General features: G+C 45.0%; 1 protein-coding gene across 10 annotated transcripts in view; it reads left to right on the forward strand.

Moving 5' to 3' along the window:
• Window positions 1–10,314, forward strand: part of LOC139553598 (apoptosis-resistant E3 ubiquitin protein ligase 1-like) — a 31,340-nt gene extending 21,026 nt beyond the window's left edge. For 9 of the 10 annotated variants that reach the window (XM_071366102.1, XM_071366106.1, XM_071366110.1 and 6 more), the window contains 16 exons: window positions 784–1,021; window positions 1,681–1,850; window positions 1,965–2,145; window positions 2,393–2,646; window positions 2,764–2,841; window positions 2,957–3,098; window positions 3,209–3,330; window positions 3,454–3,529; window positions 3,619–3,728; window positions 3,841–4,020; window positions 5,821–5,943; window positions 6,140–6,269; window positions 6,394–6,452; window positions 6,591–6,680; window positions 6,812–6,987; window positions 7,190–10,314. In XM_071366102.1, coding sequence (XP_071222203.1) covers window positions 784–1,021; window positions 1,681–1,850; window positions 1,965–2,145; window positions 2,393–2,646; window positions 2,764–2,841; window positions 2,957–3,098; window positions 3,209–3,330; window positions 3,454–3,529; window positions 3,619–3,728; window positions 3,841–4,020; window positions 5,821–5,943; window positions 6,140–6,269; window positions 6,394–6,452; window positions 6,591–6,680; window positions 6,812–6,987; window positions 7,190–7,292 — 2,232 coding nt within the window. In that variant the 3' untranslated portion in view covers window positions 7,293–10,314. The remainder of the gene's footprint in view (window positions 1–783; window positions 1,022–1,680; window positions 1,851–1,964; window positions 2,146–2,392; window positions 2,647–2,763; window positions 2,842–2,956; window positions 3,099–3,208; window positions 3,331–3,453; window positions 3,530–3,618; window positions 3,729–3,840; window positions 4,021–5,820; window positions 5,944–6,139; window positions 6,270–6,393; window positions 6,453–6,590; window positions 6,681–6,811; window positions 6,988–7,189) is intronic. The other variant, XM_071366108.1, reaches the window with a different exon arrangement.
• The last annotated feature ends 7,639 nt before the right edge of the window (window positions 10,315–17,953 follow it).

Genomic DNA, 17,953 nt, shown 5'->3' on the forward strand with positions numbered 1-17,953 from the left:
TTGTTTTCAATTAAAATGGTTTTCAACAAAAAATGCTTCTTAGCCAAGAGCAATTTCTCAAGCAATAATGTTGCTAGGACTGTCTGTGAGTGGTTTGAGTGGGGAGGGGAAAACTGATAACAAGCTGTTATTGGCAGAAAGGTTTGGAGAAGGGTTAAAGTTCTCCCTCACATTTTGGGACTATGTCAACAATGGACTAATGAAACAAATAACAAAATATCGTTTTGGGGTGGAGTTTTCCTTTAAGTTTCAGTCATGCGATATGTTTTCTTCTTTGTGAAACCCCAAGGGGGGTTTGGAACTCTCTATTAACTAATTTGCAAAAACTCCATCCCACCAAAATTCAGGTGTTCTTTTTAAGCAGGTCTTACACTAAAAGGGCATTATCATAATTTTCACAATTTCACAGTATTATTCCAACCTCATAGTGTAGAGGAAAAAAACGGGAAAATCATGTTTTACTGCAAGTGGCCTTTAAAGAGAATGTAGAGGAGGGATACACTTTTTTGTTTCTGCCGATGTTAGTCAGTGATTCTGTTATTTGTCTTGTCGGTTGGGTTTCTATTGGGGCCATAAAGCACACAATGAAGTTTCAAGTTTATTTGTCACGTGCACGGAACACAGGAGGTGTAAAACAGTACAGTGAAATGTTTACTTGCTAGCTTTTTCACAACAATACAATATACAATTCAATATCAAGGTGAGAATAGACTGTTGGCACAAGTTGTGGTGCTAGACATCCTGCCATGGTTTCTCATGGTTTGCTCTGACTCTCTACCCCAGCTCTTCTACAAGAACGGCCAGCCCTTCCCTGCCCACCGACCCGTGGGGTTAAGGGTCAACATCACTCACATAGAGCTGGCCCTAGACATCCCCATCACCCAGGAGGTTCTGCAGGAGCCAGAGTCAAATGTGGTCAAAGTGGCCTTCACTGTCCGCAAGGCCGGACGCTATGAGGTAGCTGTCAAACTGGGAGGACTCAACGTGGCCTACAGCCCTTACTACAAGATATTCAAGCCAGGTAAAGAAAGTCATGACCTTTTGGACTGTGTGACTAACCCATCTCAGGACTGGACTGTGTTATATTTGTAATATAAATGTGAAGCATGGATGACATGAGGACGTTTAAGTCATTGATATTGATAATTGTGTTTTTGCTTATGATAAAGAACAGAACTTTGACGTTGCGTAGTAAGAATTATTAATGACCACCCAGACCAGAAATATTGATACCACTGAATTATAATGCTAACGTTTCTTCCAATGTTCTTCCCATTGCTTGTACTCATAACATGATAATAAGTATGTTAATAGTATTCATCATCACAATATGTTTTGTAGTTCGGCTTTGTTTACGAAGTATAGCACGAGGTGATGATGATCATAACATTTATTTAAGGCAATATCAATATTTTCCTGAACATTATTTTAATCTGATTGTTTATTACAATGTTTGGAAATATTTGTATTATGCTCTACAGCTTTGCTCAATTAGGTTTGATAAGTGTTGAAAACGGTCCCTTCACATGGAAGCAACTTGAAACTTTGTGTAAATGAAAGTTGTTTTTCTCTGTTGTCTCAGGCCCTATGTATGTATTGTACTGGTAAACACTACATACTTTAATTTGAGACATCCCCTGAATGTTCATCTCTTCCCCACATGTTCTGTGTCCATTTCAGGGACAGTGGACCCGTCCAAAACGAAGATAGCCTACCACTTCTCCACGCTGGTCTTAGTATATGGCCAGCAGCATACCCTGCAGATCGAGCCTCGGGACGAGTATTGCAACCCAACCAGTAACTCCACCTCACTGATAGACGAAGTCAACTACAGCGTCCACGTCCACTCGGTAAGAACCCAATATCACGACACAACACTCATACAACAGAATAAATGAATTTGTTTCCTGATTTTAGACTGAAATTGGACAATGGGAATCCATTTTGTGTCTTCCTCCTCTCAGCTGGGCACGGTGGATGACGACAGCCTGGAGGAGTACTACTGTAAGTCAGTGTCATCCAACAAGCAGCTGTGCCAGGTACTGCTGAAAATCACCCTGAGGAAGAAGGGCTGTTTCCGGGCACGCATCTCCTATAACGACCTGCCCCTCAGCAACGGAGAGTTCGACATCATTGTTCTCAGTGGTGAGTAAGGGTCCTATTTTAGGGTATGATTGAACAGGCCCATGTGAAGGAAGAGAGGGTGATAGGATAGTGGATCAAATGGTATTTCACCAAGTTGCTACATGTATTTTCAGCCTATCATACTCAAAATGAGATACTCCACAGTGAAATATATGTAGAGTCTAGACTTTCGTCTTGGTGGAGGAAAAGCTGTGGTTGTAGGGTTCTCATATCACTCTTTTGTTTTCAATTCCCTTCCACCAAACAGAGAATGAGAAGAACTGTGTGGAGAAGAACGTGTCCACCACAGGGATCAGCATCTACTTTGAGGCGTACCTGTATGGCTCAGGGAACTACAGTAACTACAGTAACTCCTCGTGGCAGCTCCCAGCCTCGGCTCTGATGGCCCCTCAGAGACGGCCCTCCATGGGGGACGAGGAGGACGAGCATGACTCCCCTGTAGAGGGACAGCCGGAGAAGGTCAAGAAACCAAAAAAGGTCTACTGCTACATATCGCCAAAGGTGGGTGAAGAGAGGATAGAAAGGATTTTGTTCTGACTAGACATACCACATGCTCCACAGCCGGGTTGGTTGCAGACTTCTGTCATTGACTGGACCATTTACTTTTCTGCTACACAGCAACTGTCAGTGAAGGAGTTTTACCTGAAAATCATTCCATGGCGCCTTTTCACCTTTCGAGTTTGCCCAGGGACAAAGGTAGGACAAGCAGCCATGCTGTGAAACACCGTGTGACTTCCACATAATATTGTCTGACCTTTAGCAGTAGGTTTAATGAGCTTGTGTGTTCACCCTCGTCTTTCTGCCCCTTCAGTTCACATACTATGGCCCTGACCCCGTTCACAAGTACTTGACTCTTGTAGTGGATGATGGGATCCAGCCGCCAGTGGAGCTGAGCTGTAAAGACAGAAACATCATGGCTGCCACCTTCATCCGTTTCCTGCACAAGAATATCGGTTGGTATCCCTCCTTTTCCAGTTCAGTAACCCTGGAGGTTTACCTGGTATAGATGGTTTTTGGCCTCTGTAGAAGCATTGAGATTGGATGGTTTTTGTGCTGTTGACAGGTGGCTCGGAGACGTTCCAGGACAAGGTGAGCTTCTTCCAGAGGGAGCTCAGACACATCCACTCCAAGAGGCCTCGCACCAAGACCTGCCTGAAGATCACACGCCACTGCATCCTGGACTCTGTGAGTGAACCCACCGTGTAACTATTCTCCGAGCCGCAGTGAGATTAAGAACTGGTACTGCAGACTCATAAGGTGATATTGAGTGTGAAAATGACAGTATTTTAAATGTCTATCTCTCCCCAGTCTCTGAAATCCACCCGGAACTTCTCTGTGTCAGATTGGAGTAAGAACTTTGAGGTGGTGTTCCAGGATGAGGAAGGTAAAATCAGCAGATGACAGGCCAGTCAGCTGGTGTTGTGTGGGGAGGGCTGTTGAATGACGCAGTATGTGTGTTGTGTTGGCCCCTAGCTCTGGACTGGGGAGGGCCGCGAAGGGAGTGGTTTGAGCTCGTCTGTAAGACCCTGTTTGACACCACCAATCAGCTGTTTACCCGCTTCAGTGACGACAACCAGGGCCTGGTAAGACCTCCCTTCTCACCAGCACAACTTAAACAATACGGCTAAGGCCAGTATTCAGTGACCTTAGCCAATAGGATAGTGAGGTACTGTGTCTGTCCCTCTATCTTCTCAGGTCCACCCCAACGCTGAGCGGCCGGTCCACCTGCGTCTGAAGATGTATGAGTTTGCGGGGCGCGTGGTGGGGAAGTGCCTGTACGAGTCAGCCCTGGGCGGGGCCTACAAGCAGCTGGTCCGCGCTCGCTTCACCCGCTCCTTCCTGGCCCAGCTCATCGGACTCAGGATGAACTACAAGGTATGTCCTCCGCCTCAGTCCCACATCCTCTGAGAACCTAGAGATGGACCTCTCTCCCAATGTTTACCTTTCTCCCAATGTTTACCTTTCTCCCAATGTTTACCTTTCTCCCAATGTTTACCTCTCTCCCAATGCTTACCTCTCTCCCAATGCTTACCTCTCTGCCAATGTTTACCTCTCTCCCAATGCTTACCTCTCTCCCAATGCTTACCTCTCTCCCAATGCTTACCTCTCTCCCAATGCTTACCTCTCTGCCAATGTTTACCTCTCTCCCAATGCTTACCTCTCTCCCAATGCTTACCTCTCTCCCAATGTTTACCTCTCTCCCAATGCTTACCTCTCTCCCAATGCTTACCTCTTTCCCAATGCTTACCTCTCTCCCAATGTTTACCTCTCTCCCAATGTTTACCTCTCTCCCAATGTTTACCTCTCTCCCAATGTTTACCTCTCTGCCAATGTTTACCTCTCTCCCAATGCTTACCTCTCTCCCAATGCTTACCTCTCTGCCAATGTTTACCTCTCTCCCAATGCTTACCTCTCTCCCAATGCTTACCTCTCTCCCAATGCTTACCTCTCTCCCAATGCTTACCTCTCTCCCAATGCTTACCTCTCTGCCAATGTTTACCTCTCTCCCAATGCTTACCTCTCTCCCAATGCTTACCTCTCTCCCAATGTTTACCTCTCTCCCAATGCTTACCTCTCTCCCAATGCTTACCTCTTTCCCAATGCTTACCTCTCTCCCAATGTTTACCTCTCTCCCAATGTTTACCTCTCTCCCAATGTTTACCTCTCTCCCAATGTTTACCTCTCTGCCAATGTTTACCTCTCTCCCAATGCTTACCTCTCTCCCAATGCTTACCTCTCTGCCAATGTTTACCTCTCTCCCAATGCTTACCTCTCTCCCAATGCTTACCTCTCTCCCAATGCTTACCTCTCTCCCAATGCTTACCTCTCTCCCAATGCTTACCTCTCTGCCAATGTTTACCTCTCTCCCAATGCTTACCTCTCTCCCAATGCTTACCTCTCTCCCAATGTTTACCTCTCTCCCAATGCTTACCTCTCTCCCAATGCTTACCTCTTTCCCAATGCTTACCTCTTTCCCAATGCTTACCTCTCTCCCAATGTTTACCTCTCTCCCAATGTTTACCTCTCTCCCAATGTTTACCTCTCTCCCAATGTTTACCTCTCTCCCAATGCTTACCTCTCTCCCAATGCTTACCTCTCTCCCAATGTTTACCTCTCTCCCAATGCTTACCTCTCTCCCAATGCTTACCTCTTTCCCAATGCTTACCTCTCTCCCAATGTTCACCTCTCTCCCAATGTTTACCTCTCTCCCAATGTTCACCTCTCTCCCAATGTTCACCTCTCTCCCAATGTTTACCTCTCTCCCAATGTTTACCTCTCTCCCAATGTTTACCTCTCTCCCAATGTTTACCTCTCTCCCAATGTTTACCTCTCTCCCAATGTTCACCTCTCTCCCAATGTTCACCTCTCTCCCAATGTTCACCTCTCTCCCAATGTTTAGCTCTCTCCCAATTTTACCTCTCTCCCAATGTTTACCTCTCTCCCAATGTTTACCTCTCTCCCAATTTTACTTCTCTCCCAATGCTTCGGCTGGTTAGAAAAGCGATCTGTTTATTTCATAGCGTATGAGTTGTATATTGTGGTGTTTCTAGAACATATTAAGATCTCACCCTGCCGCTCTAAGTGGATAAGTCATCCTTGTTGTTTCACCGAGTTAGAATGACATGTTTATTTTAAATCTATTTTCCTGTATTTGTATTTAATTTTCCACGGCAGTACTTTGAGACGGATGATCAGGAGTTCTACAAAACGAAAGTCTGCTTCATCCTAAACAATGATGTCAGTGAAATGGACCTGGTGTTTGCTGAGGAGAAGTACAAGTCAGGACAGCTGGAGAAGGTGACGAGGGAACCTTTCTGTTTGACATGACTTCCCTTATCCACCACGTCATCTCACAGAAAAAAGAAAGCACTAACAAAACAGAATAATTATTTCCTTGGCAGACTGCTTAGTACTCCTAGAAAGGCAGTGCAGGGTCTGTGTGTGGGTGTGTTGTCAGTCATGTCCTGAGCTCTGTTACTCTGTCACTCTTCAGGTGGTGGAGCTGATATCTGGAGGAGCTCAGATTGCTGTTAACAATGAGAACAAGATGCATTATCTGAACCTGCTGGCCCAGTACAGGCTCGCCAGTCAGGTGCGAGACGAGGTGGAGCACTTTCTCAAAGGTAAGGGATACAAACACCGATATATTATGGAGTCATTTCACATTCACCCCTGTATCTAATCTGGAATGTCTATAAGAGGATAGGCAACCAAGCTTTTGGCAATGAACTGTTTTGTGAATTGCAGGTTTGAATGAACTTGTCCCAGAGAACCTCCTGGCCATATTTGATGAGAATGAGCTGGAGGTATGTTGAATAAAACTCACAACTGATTTTGTCTCTCATTACATCCCCTATCAAACTTTCCAAGCTTACATGCCTTGTGCTACTTTCAAAATCTCAGTCCTATGGCACTGTAAGGTCTAAATGTCTGTTTGTCCCCAGCTGTTGATGTGCGGTACGGGGGACATCAATGTCCAGGACTTCAAGGCCCATGCTGTGGTTGTAGGAGGGTCGTGGCACTTCAGAGAGAAGGTGTGTGACACCACCTGGTCTGAGCCATAGTAGATGGTGAACGACACTGCTTTGCTACAGCGTTATATTGATTGAGATGTGTCAAACGTGTTAGTGTTGTGCACCATGCTGACTGTGTTGTGTTGTGCTAGGTGATGAAGTGGTTCTGGGCCGTGGTGTCCAGCTTCACCCAGGAGGAGTTGGCTCGCCTGCTGCAGTTCACCACCGGCTCCTCCCAGCTTCCCCCTGGGGGCTTCAACACCCTCTGCCCCTCCTTCCAGATCATCGCTGCTCCCACACACAGCACCCTGCCCACCGCACACACCTGGTGAGTGGACGGGCATGCACGCACCCTCACAAACACACACACACTCAGACACCGTATACACATACACATGCACTCTTACACATTCATATACATGTGCTATACAGTCGGTTTCAGTTCTTTACTTGAGTAATGCACAGACACACTACTCGTCTCGTAAAAAACTGTAAAGTGACTGACTATCTGTGAATTCTTCTCTCTCTAGTTTTAACCAGCTTTGCCTCCCCACCTATGACTCCTATGAGGAGCTGCACAAGATGCTGAAGCTGGCCATCAGTGAGGGCAGTGAGGGCTTCGGCATGCTCTGAGTGGCCCTATCCCTGGAGCTCACGCCCAGACTCTGGTCACACTGTGGTCCTGCTCATACAGCAGTGCGGTGCCAATGACACCAGCGCCAACCAGGCCCCTGGTACGCCCGTTACCCGCTCCATCCGCTTTGGACAATGAACATCCCTCCTCGACTCACACGGACTACCCATAATCCTCTTTCAGTGGTAGAGTGCATTAAAGGAAGTCCACAGGACGTCCCAGTAGGCTCTGGGACGTCTTCAGGTGTCTGCACTATGTGTATATACTGTACAATGTTTGCTTTTCTAATGAAGAACATGACCTAGTGTTAGAAAAGGCTGGGTAGTTTTATTCTAGATGTTAGAGTTGTTTAATTTGATGTTTTTGAGACAGAATATAGAGCTAGTTAAAGAGCCTAGTGAGCTTGGTGTTGTTTTGGTTTTTGGAATTTTATTTTGGGAAAAAGCTGAGGAACATTTAAATGCAAAAGCAGCCTACACAAAGTGTGGAGAAGCTGCACACCCCATAGCACTTTGGCCTTACCTGATCAGGGAAGGATGTGTGTGTATATAGTGCGAAAAGTTTGAAAATGTATGTACTCATACTTTAAGTCGCTCTGCTAAATTATTCAACTGTAAAATGTATATACAGTATATATTATATCACTCTTTCATTTCAATATGTGTACATGCATGTTAAAAGGTTGTCATGTTATAGCAACAGTTGAGATATATTTTCAAACAGAAGGGACTAAAGGTACTTGATAGATCTTTGAGGTCATACTTTTTTATTGGTGGGAGTTTAATATATTACAGCTGATTCATTTATTTTTTTAGTTATCATCGTTTCACATCGACAATTGGCTTTTGTGTACAAATACATTTCACCCATACCGTTGATGACTTGTTGATGGCAATGTTATTTGTCTTGAGCCGTAACAGTTTTTGTTTTAAAACCTGCCTTATTCAAGCCCTTTGCCTCTGACTTAATCTGGAGAAGTGTGTAGTTAAAAGAAGCCTAGACTAGCAGAAGTATAACAACAGTGATATTACTATAATATTACTGTTGGTAGTTTTTGCAGTGGAAGTTTGACATGGGAATATCAATTGGATGTTAACATGTGAAGAGATCGGAACTCAAGGTTATCTTGATAGCTGTCATGTCTTGTGGTCTTGACTGTTGGTTTTCATTCACCGCCTTGTCTGGGTTTACCTCTGAATCTCATCTATGCATCCCCTGTGTGTGTGTCCCTGTGTCCCTGCCCATGGTTGTGTGATCTCAGCTGCCTCCTCTCTAACTACTACCCATAGTGTGCTGTCTCTGACTCCTACAACTCGGTAGATAAGCCACCTGAGAAAGGGATACTGAGACAGGAAACACAAGATGAATATTTCTTCAGTGGTGGAAAAAGTACCCAATTTTCATACTTGAGTAAAAGTAAAGATGCCTTATTAGAAAATTACTCAAGTAAAAGTCACCCAGTAAAATTCCACTTGAGTAAAATCTAAAAATATTTGGTTTAAAATATGCTAAGTATCAAAAGTAAATGTAATTGCTAAAATATACTTAAGTATCAAAAGTAAAAGTGTAAATAATTTCAAATTCCTTATATTAAGCTAATCAGATGGCACCATTTCCTAGTTTTTTTATTTATTTAAGCATGGCCAGGGGCCCACTCCAACATTCAGACATAATTTACAAACGAAGCATGTGTGTTTAGTGAGTCCTCCAGATCAGAGGCAGTAGGGATGACCAGGGATGTTCTCTGGATAAGTGTGTGAATTGGACCATTTTCCTGTCCTGCTAAGCATTCAAAACGTAACAAGTACTTTTGGGTGTCAAGGTAAATGTATGGAGTAAAAAGTACAATATTTTCTTAAACAATGTAGTGAAGTAAAAGTAGTCAAAAATATAAATAGTAAAGTAAAGTACAGATACCCCATATTGCAGTGTGCAGCTAACCACATGTACAGTCTATTTAGGAAAGCCAACATCTAGAACATAGCACAGTAGCCTAAAGCAGACACATTCTTATGCAATATTATTGTATTCTTTGTGTTCACCTGAATCTTTAGCCTCACAACTTACCACAATGCAAACCCATGGCGGGTTACGCTACTGTTATTCAACTCTCCTAGCATGTGCAGCCACTAAGAGATTTCCCCTTAATTAAACATCACCTCACTCTTGTTGAACAGGATACACATATCACTTCCCACGCTCCTCATACTAACAGAATAACTTTACCTTATTGGGAACCTCTTAAGGGTGCTGGGATTTTGTTATTGCTGCTGGGGTTTACTGCACATACCTCCCAGTCACTCAGAATTTCTCTTGAGACACAGTGAGCTTTCATCCTCCACTAGGATTTGCCTAGGGCAAAGTCTTAAAGGGATACTTCTGGATTTTGGCAATGAGGCTCTTTGTCTACTTTCCCAGAGTCAGATGAACTCGTGGATACCATTTTTATGTCTCTGTGTCCAGTTATAGGTAGTTTCCCGAGCCAATGCTAACTAGCGTTAGTGCAATGACTGAAAGTCTATGGGTATTGAAATGTTAGACTAAGCAGATGACCTAGTCAACTAAAATAGTAGCTGCTATCCTTATGGAGGCACAAGTCAGACACAAGACTTGACAGAAGTAGCATTGCATTGTACTATAGGAATCAAGATGTTAAATATTCTTATACAAACCATGTGCATTTACAAAAGTGTAAAAAGTTGAAATGCAGTTTAGATAAAGATGAAGATGTAAAAAGAAACAGCAGCTGTGATTTTAAAGTTATTATTTAGATAGTGTTTCACTCATAAGCAGGTCCTGCTCTCCGTGTTTAAGATTCCAGTTCAAGTGATGGGGAAAGCTCAGTGGTTAGTGGGGTTTGGTTTTGGATCGTTGTAAATATTGTGAAATAGTTGCTTGGAGGTGAGACTTTTTATGTGTAAAATAAATGACAAAACTGTGGGCCATCACTGATGAATGTCAGGGTTCCTGCTCTGCAGTCCCTTTATTGTTAATGGAATTAAAACGTGATGGAGATTTTTACATTTTGTGTCAATTTGTCTTTGTTTAAGGAAGCTGAGATTTGCTGGTGACTGTTTCAAGGATTCCGAGCTGGACACAAGCAGAAGACCACATGAAACCTAAACTTGGCAAAAAAAGAAACTTCCCTTTTTCAGAACCCTGTCTTTAAAAGATAATTTGTAAAAATCCAAATAACTTCACAGATCTTCATTGCAAAGGGTTTAAACACTGTTTCCCATGCTTGTTCAATGAACCATGAACAATTAATGAACATGCACCTGTAGAACGGTCGTTAAGACACTAACAGCTTACAGACGGTAGGCAATTAAGGTCACGGTTATGAAAACTTAAGACACTAAAGAGGCCTTTCTACTGACTCTGAAAAACACCAAAAGAAAAATGCCCAGGGTCCCTGCTCATCTGCGTGAACATGCCTTCGGCATGTTGCAAGGAGGCATGAGGACTGCAGATGTGGCCAGGGCAATAAATTGCAATTGCCGTACTGTGAGACGCCTAAGACAGCGCTACAGGGAGACAGGACAGACAGCTGATCATCCTCGCAGTGGCAGACCACTTGTAACCACCTGCACAGGATCGATACATCCGAACATCAAATCAAATCAAATTTTATTAGTCACATACACATGGTTAGCAGATGTTAATGCGAGTGTAACGAAATGCTTGTGCTTCTAGTTCCGACAATGCAGTAATAACCAACAAGTAATCTAACCTAACAATTCCACAACTACTACCTTATACACACACACAAGTGTAAAGGGATAAAGAATATGTACATAAAGATATATGAATGAGTGGTGGTACAGAACGGCATGGCAAGATGCAGTAGATGGTATAGAGTACGGTATATACATATGAGATGAGTACTGTAGGGTATGTAAACATAAAGTGGCATAGTTTAAAGTGGCTAGTGGTACATGTATTACATAAAGATGGCAAGATGCAGTAGATGATATAGAGTACAGTATATACATATGAGATGGGTAATGTAGGGTATGTAAACATTATATTAAGTGGCATTGTTTAAAGTGGCTAGTGGTACATTTTTACATAATTTCCATCAATTCCCATTTTTAAAGTGGCTGGAGTTGAGTCAGTATGTTGGCAGCGGCCGCTAAATGTTAGTGGTGGCTGTTTAACAGTCTGATGGCCTTGAGATAGAAGCTGTTTTTCAGTCTCTCGGTCCCTGCTTTGATGCACCTGTACTGACCTCGCCTTCTGGATGATAGCGGGGTGAACAGGCAGTGGCTTGGGTGGTTGTTGTCCTTGATGATCTTTATGGCCTTCCTGTGACATCGGGTGGTGTAGGTGTCCTGGAGGGCAGGTAGTTTGCCCCCGGTGGTGCGTTCTGCAGACCTCACTACCCTCTGGAGAGCCTTACGGTTGTGGGCGGAGCAGTTGCCGTACCAGGCGGTGATACAGCCCGACAGGATGCTCTCGATTGTGCATCTGTAGAGTTTGTGAGTGCTTTTGGTGACAAGCCGAATTTCTTCAGCCTCCTGAGGTTGAAGAGGCGCTGCTGCGCCTTCTTCACAACGCTGTCTGTGTGGGTGGACCAATTCAGTTTGTCCGTGATGTGTACACCGAGGAACTTAAAACTTTCCACCTTCTCCACTACTGACCCGTCGATGTGGATAGGGGGGTGCTCCCTCTGCTGTTTCCTGAAGTCCACAATCATCTCCTTTGTTTTGTTGACGTTGAGTGTGAGGTTATTTTCCTGACACCACACTCCGAGGGCCCTCACCTCCTCCCTGTAGGCCGTCTCGTCGTTGTTGGTAATCAAGCCTACCACTGTAGTGTCATCCGCAAACTTGATGATTGAGTTGGAGGCGTGCATGGCCACGCAGTCGTGGGTGAACAGGGAGTACAGGAGAGGGCTCAGAACGCACCCTTGTGGGGCCCCAGTGTTGAGGATCAGCGGGGTGGAGATGTTGTTACCTACCCTCACCACCTGGGGGCGGCCCGTCAGGAAGTCCAGGACCCAGTTGCACAGGGCGGGGTCGAGACCCAGGGTCTCGAGCTTGATGACGAGTTTGGAGGGTACTATGGTGTTAAATGCTGAGCTGTAATCGATGAACAGCATTCTCACATGGGTATTCCTCTTGTCCAGATGGGTTAGGGCAGTGTGCAGTGTGGTTGCGATTGCGTCGTCTGTGGACCTATTGGGTCGGTAAGCAAATTGGAGTGGGTCTAGGGTGTCCGGTAGGGTGGAGGTGATATGGTCCTTGACTAGTCTCTCAAAGCACTTCATGATGACGGAAGTGAGTGCTACGGGGCGGTAGTCGTTTAGCTCAGTTACCTTAGCTTTCTTGGGAACAGGAACAATGGTGGCCCTCTTGAAGCATGTGGGAACAGCAGACTGGGATAAGGATTGATTGAATATGTCCGTAAACACACCAGCCAGCTGGTCTGCGCATGCTCTGAGGACGCGGCTGGGAATGCCGTCTGGGCCTGCAGCCTTGCGAGGGTTAACACGTTTAAATGTTTTACTCACCTCGGCTGCAGTGAAGGAGAGCCCGCAGGTTTTGGTAGGGGGCCGTGTCAGTGGCACTGTATTGTCCTCAAAGCGGGCAAAAAAGTTGTTTAGCCTGTCTGGGAGCAAGACATCCTGGTCCGCGACGGGGCTGGTTTTCTTTTTGTAATCCGTGATTGACTGTAGACCCTGCCACATACCTCTTGTGTCTGAGCTGTTGAATTGCGACTCGATTTTGTCTCTGTACTGGGACTTAGCCTGTTTGATTGCCTTGCGGAGAGAATAGCTACACTGTTTGTATTCGGTCATGCTTCCGGTCACCTTGCCCTGGTTAAAAGCAGTGGTTCGCGCTTTCAGTTTCACGCGAATGCTGCCGTCAATCCACGGTTTCTGGTTTGGGAATGTTTTAATCGTTGCTGTGGGTACGACATCGTCAATGCACTTCCTAATGAACTCGCTCACCGAATCAGCATATTCGTCAATATTGTTGTTGGACGCAATGCGGAACATATTCCAATCCGCGTGATCGAAGCAGTCTTGAAGCGTGGATTCAGATTGGTCGGACCAGCGTTGAACAGACCTGAGCGCGGGAGCTTGTTGTTTTAGTTTCTGTTTGTAGGCTGGAATCAACAAAATGGAGTCGTGGTCAGCTTTTCCGAAAGGGGGGCGGGGGAGGGCCTTATATGCGTCGCGGAAATTAGTATAACAATGATCTAGGGTTTTTCCAGCCCTGGTAGCACAATCGATATGCTGATAGAATTTAGGGAGTTTTGTTTTTAGATTAGCCTTGTTAAAATCCCCAGCTACGATGAATGCAGCCTCAGGGTGTGTGGTTTCCAGTTTACAAAGAGTCAGATAAAGTTCGTTCAGGGCCATCGATGTGTCTGCTTGGGGGGGAATATATACGGCTGTGATTATGATTGAAGAGAATTCCCTTGGTAGATAATGCGGTCGACATTTGATTGTGAGGAGTTCTAGATCAGGTGAACAGAATGACTTGAGTTCCTGTGTGTTGTTATGATGATCACACCACGTCTCGTTAATCATAAGGCATACCCCCCCGCCCCTCTTCTTACCAGAAAGATGTTTGTTTCTGTCGGCGCGATGCATGAAGAAACCAGCTGGCTGCACCGACTCCGTTAGCGTCTCTTGAGTTAGCCATGTTTCCGTGAAGCAGAGCACGTTGCAATCCCTGATGTCTCTCTGGAATGCTACCCGTGCTCGGATTTCATCAACCTTATTGTCAAGAGACTGGACATTGGCGAGTAGTATGCTAGGGAGTGGAGCGCGATGTGCCCGTCTCCGAAGCCTGACCACGAGACCGCCTCGTTTGCCCCTTTTACGGCGTCGCACAGGGTCGCCGGCTGGGATCAGATCCATTGTATTGGGTGGAAGGCAAAACACTGGATCCGTTTCGGGAAAGTCATATTCCTGGTAGGAACGATGATGAGTTGACGTTAATCGTATATTCAGTAGTTCCTCCCGACTGTATGTAATGAAACCTAAGATTACCTGGGGTACCGATGTAAGAAATAACACATAAAAAAACAAAATACTGCATATTTTCCAAGGAACGCGAAGCGAGGCGGCCATCTCTTTTCGGCGCCGGAAGTTCGAAAAACATCACACCTGCGGGACAGGTACAGGATGGCAACAACAACTGCCCGAGTTACACCAGGAGCGCACAATCCCTCCATCAGTGCTCAGACTGTCTGCAATAGGCTGAGAGAGGCTGGACTGAGGGCTTGTAGGCCTGTTGTAAGGCGGGTCCTCACCAGACATCACCGCAACAACGTCGCCTATGGGCACAAACCCACTGTCGCTGGACCAGACAGGACTGGCAAAAAGTGCTTTTCACTGACGAGTCGCGGTTTTGTCTCACCAGGGGTGATAGTCGGATTCGCGTTTATCGTCGAAGGAATGAGCATTACACCGAGGCCTGTACTCTGGAGCGGGATCGATTTGGAGGTGGAGGGTCCGTCATGGTCTGGGGCGGTGTGTCACAGCATCATCGGACTGAGCTTGTTGTCGTTGCAGGCAATCTCAACGCTGTGCGTTACAGGGAAGACATCCTCCTCCCTCGTGTGGTACCCTTCCTGCAGGCTCATCCTGACATGCATGACAATGCCACCAGCCATACTGCTTGTTCTGTGCGTGATTTCCTGCAAGACAGGAATGTCAGTGTTCTGCCATGGCCAGCGAAGAGCTCGGATCTCAATCCCATTGAGCACATCTGGGACCTGTTGGATCAGAGGGTGAGGGTGAGGGCCTTTGCCCCCCAGAAATGTCCGGGAACTTGCAGGTGCCTTGGTGGAAGAGTGGGGTAACATCTCATTCCAAGAACTGGCAAATCTGGTGCAGTCCATGAGGAGGAGATGCACTGCAGTACTTAATGCAGCTGGTGGCCACACCAGATACTGACTGTTACTTTTGATTTTGACCCCCCCCTTTGTTCAGGGACACATTATTCCATTTCTGTTCGTCACATGTCTGTGGAACTTGTTCAGTTCATGTCTCAGTTGTCGAATCTTGTTATGTTCATACAAATATTTACATATGTTAAGTTTGCTGAAAATAAAAGCAGTTGACAGTGAGAGGACGTTTCTTTTTTAGCTGAGTTTACATGGACAACATCTTCAGAGACACTGGTCTCAGAACAGCTGTCATGAACAACAGAGAGCTATGGCATTCCATCATCCGACACATTGCACCACCATAAGCAAGCAATTAATTTACTCCATTATGGTACGGCAAAAAATCAATCAAGTATGCTTAGTTACATTGGTCAAATAATGTTCACCTTCATTGCAAATACCATTAATAAAAAATTAGGGAGGAAATTATGCAAAACCAGAAATTGATTTGAACAATGTTTGGGTGTAATTTAGTGATCAAAGCATTGAATTGATTCATTATTACCGTTCAAAAAGAGGTCAGGGACCTGGACCAATCCATGGCCCCCTGACTAGTGACTCCAAACTTTGAGAGCCCTGTGTCTGACCCTCTCTGATGTAGAGTGAGACTAAGGCTGTGAGTATGAGAATCCGGACAGGGCCCAGCTCTCTGACTGCTGACTGAGCAGAGTGTGGTGGAACTACATGACAGTAATGAATGCAGCAGCCTGGCTGGCTAGTGGATACAGCATGTGCCCTTTCACTGCAACCCGGACACACCAACCATCCTCTCCACACTCCAAAATGAAAGATTATTCCCAAAGACAGACAAGGTCTTGCTCCTTCCAGGATGATTTCTATTTTATGTGACATCCCAGCGGTCTGTCCTTGGACACAATCAAAGGAACGGAGAGGAGATTCCATCCGGCAGCCTCACCATAGCCTGGCCTCAATTATCCCATCTAGTGACAGGCCAGTCTCCCGGTGCAGAAATGGGAAGGCCTAATGTTGCATTAGAATTTCATTAAGATTACATGTAGAGCATAACCAGATGCTGCCTGACTGCCACATGCTGAGAATATCTGGAGCCCTGCTATTCACCTGGACTGGAGCTTCTAGTTGGCTACCAGACTGCTTTCATTTCCCTCCTACTATTGATTTATTTATTATGCCTGTCATTTGTGTGATTGGCATGTTATGTTTAGCTAGTGCATAAAAAATGACCTTCATAACAATGGACACACTTTCTTTCATCATCGCCTTGGCCTGTAGGCCTGTAAAGTAGTATGCCATCTCATCACTTTAGTCATTAGAGGTTTTTTGCTTTGTATTGGTGGAACATACTTCAAAATGTTCTTCAATTTAATGTTTTGGTGCTTCTAAAGAAAGCTGATTGAGGACCTTATTATTGATGATGAATGTGTTTGTTTTTTAGGGTGGCAGGTAGCCTAGCGGTTAAGAGCGTTGGGCCAGTAACCGAAAGGTCGCTGGTTTGAATCCCAGACCTGACTAGGTGAGAAATCGGTTGATGTGCCCTTAAGCAATGCACTTCATCCTAATTACTCTGGATAAGAGCGTCTGCTAATTTATACAAATGTATGACCGTGTTATCTTGCAATTTGTATTTGTTTATCGATGTGTCTATTTCTGTTTTTTTCTGTAATTCAGGGCTCATCTGTAAAAGAAACATTGGTCTCAGTACAACTCCCTGATAAAGGTAAAAAATTAAATAATGAATCACATGATTCCAACAGAATACGATGTTCTCTCAAACACAAGGGGGCAGTATTTCTACATGAGAAGTAAAGCAGCAACAGCATGGCAGACTCCCTCCAGTCAGCACAGTTTACCGCTAACTCTAGAGACAGATCCCACTAAGAGTAACTGATGAGGGGCTTTCCTCTCTTCAACTGGCCAACACGCCTGTCCTGAAATCTCCAGTCCTGCACAGTCAGGAAGAGTTAGAGTCCAATGATTAATGGTCCAGATTACCGATGTCTGATTTATTTATCTAGTGAGTTGATTCACTTCAGCGAACCAGCCTACTCACACCTCATTGCTGTTTAAAAATAAATACACCTCATTCAATAAGACCAGTTAAATACTTAATTAAGTCAACCAATTGAGTGTTCTACTGTGCACTGGAATGTGATACTTGAGTATACAGAAGTGATAACCGGTGCCAAAAGAAGGATTTGTGGCTGTAAATGGCAGGTTAAAGACAACCATCACTGTGCATGGACTACATATATCCAGTGTAGAGCCAAGCCTAGCATTTAATGGTTTTGTTGTTGGAATGGGGAGTTCTCCAAACATGCAAAACCCCTGGCCCTCCACACTACATCCACATGCTCACAAACTGCCTGCCTCCCAGCAGTGTTGTGTTAATCCTATCAGGGCTAGGCGAAGGCATCTTGAAGCACTCGGAAACAGGGGTTCAGTCCCTCAGTCTTGGCATGCACCTGGGTATTTGCATAATTGCCCCTTTCAAATTCCCTGCAGAAATGCTCGATACATAAGGACCACAAATCAAAATGGCTGCCTCTGGCCCTCCATTGTGATATTGTACCATATTTGTTTGTTTGTTTGTTGATTTGTTAATCCCCTACCATGAGCAATATCGTGTGAAAATAATCTATGATGTATACAATGAATTCACAGAATCATCTTCATCAATAGGAATCCTTTGGGACCTCATCAATTTCTGACAATGTTCCAATTCTTAGGCAATGGTCTAAACAAGTGCAGTTGTGGGTGGTTAGCTGAAACCATTGGA

This window comes from Salvelinus alpinus, chromosome 25 (assembly GCF_045679555.1).
Source record: "Salvelinus alpinus chromosome 25, SLU_Salpinus.1, whole genome shotgun sequence".
NCBI lineage: Eukaryota > Metazoa > Chordata > Actinopteri > Salmoniformes > Salmonidae > Salvelinus > Salvelinus alpinus.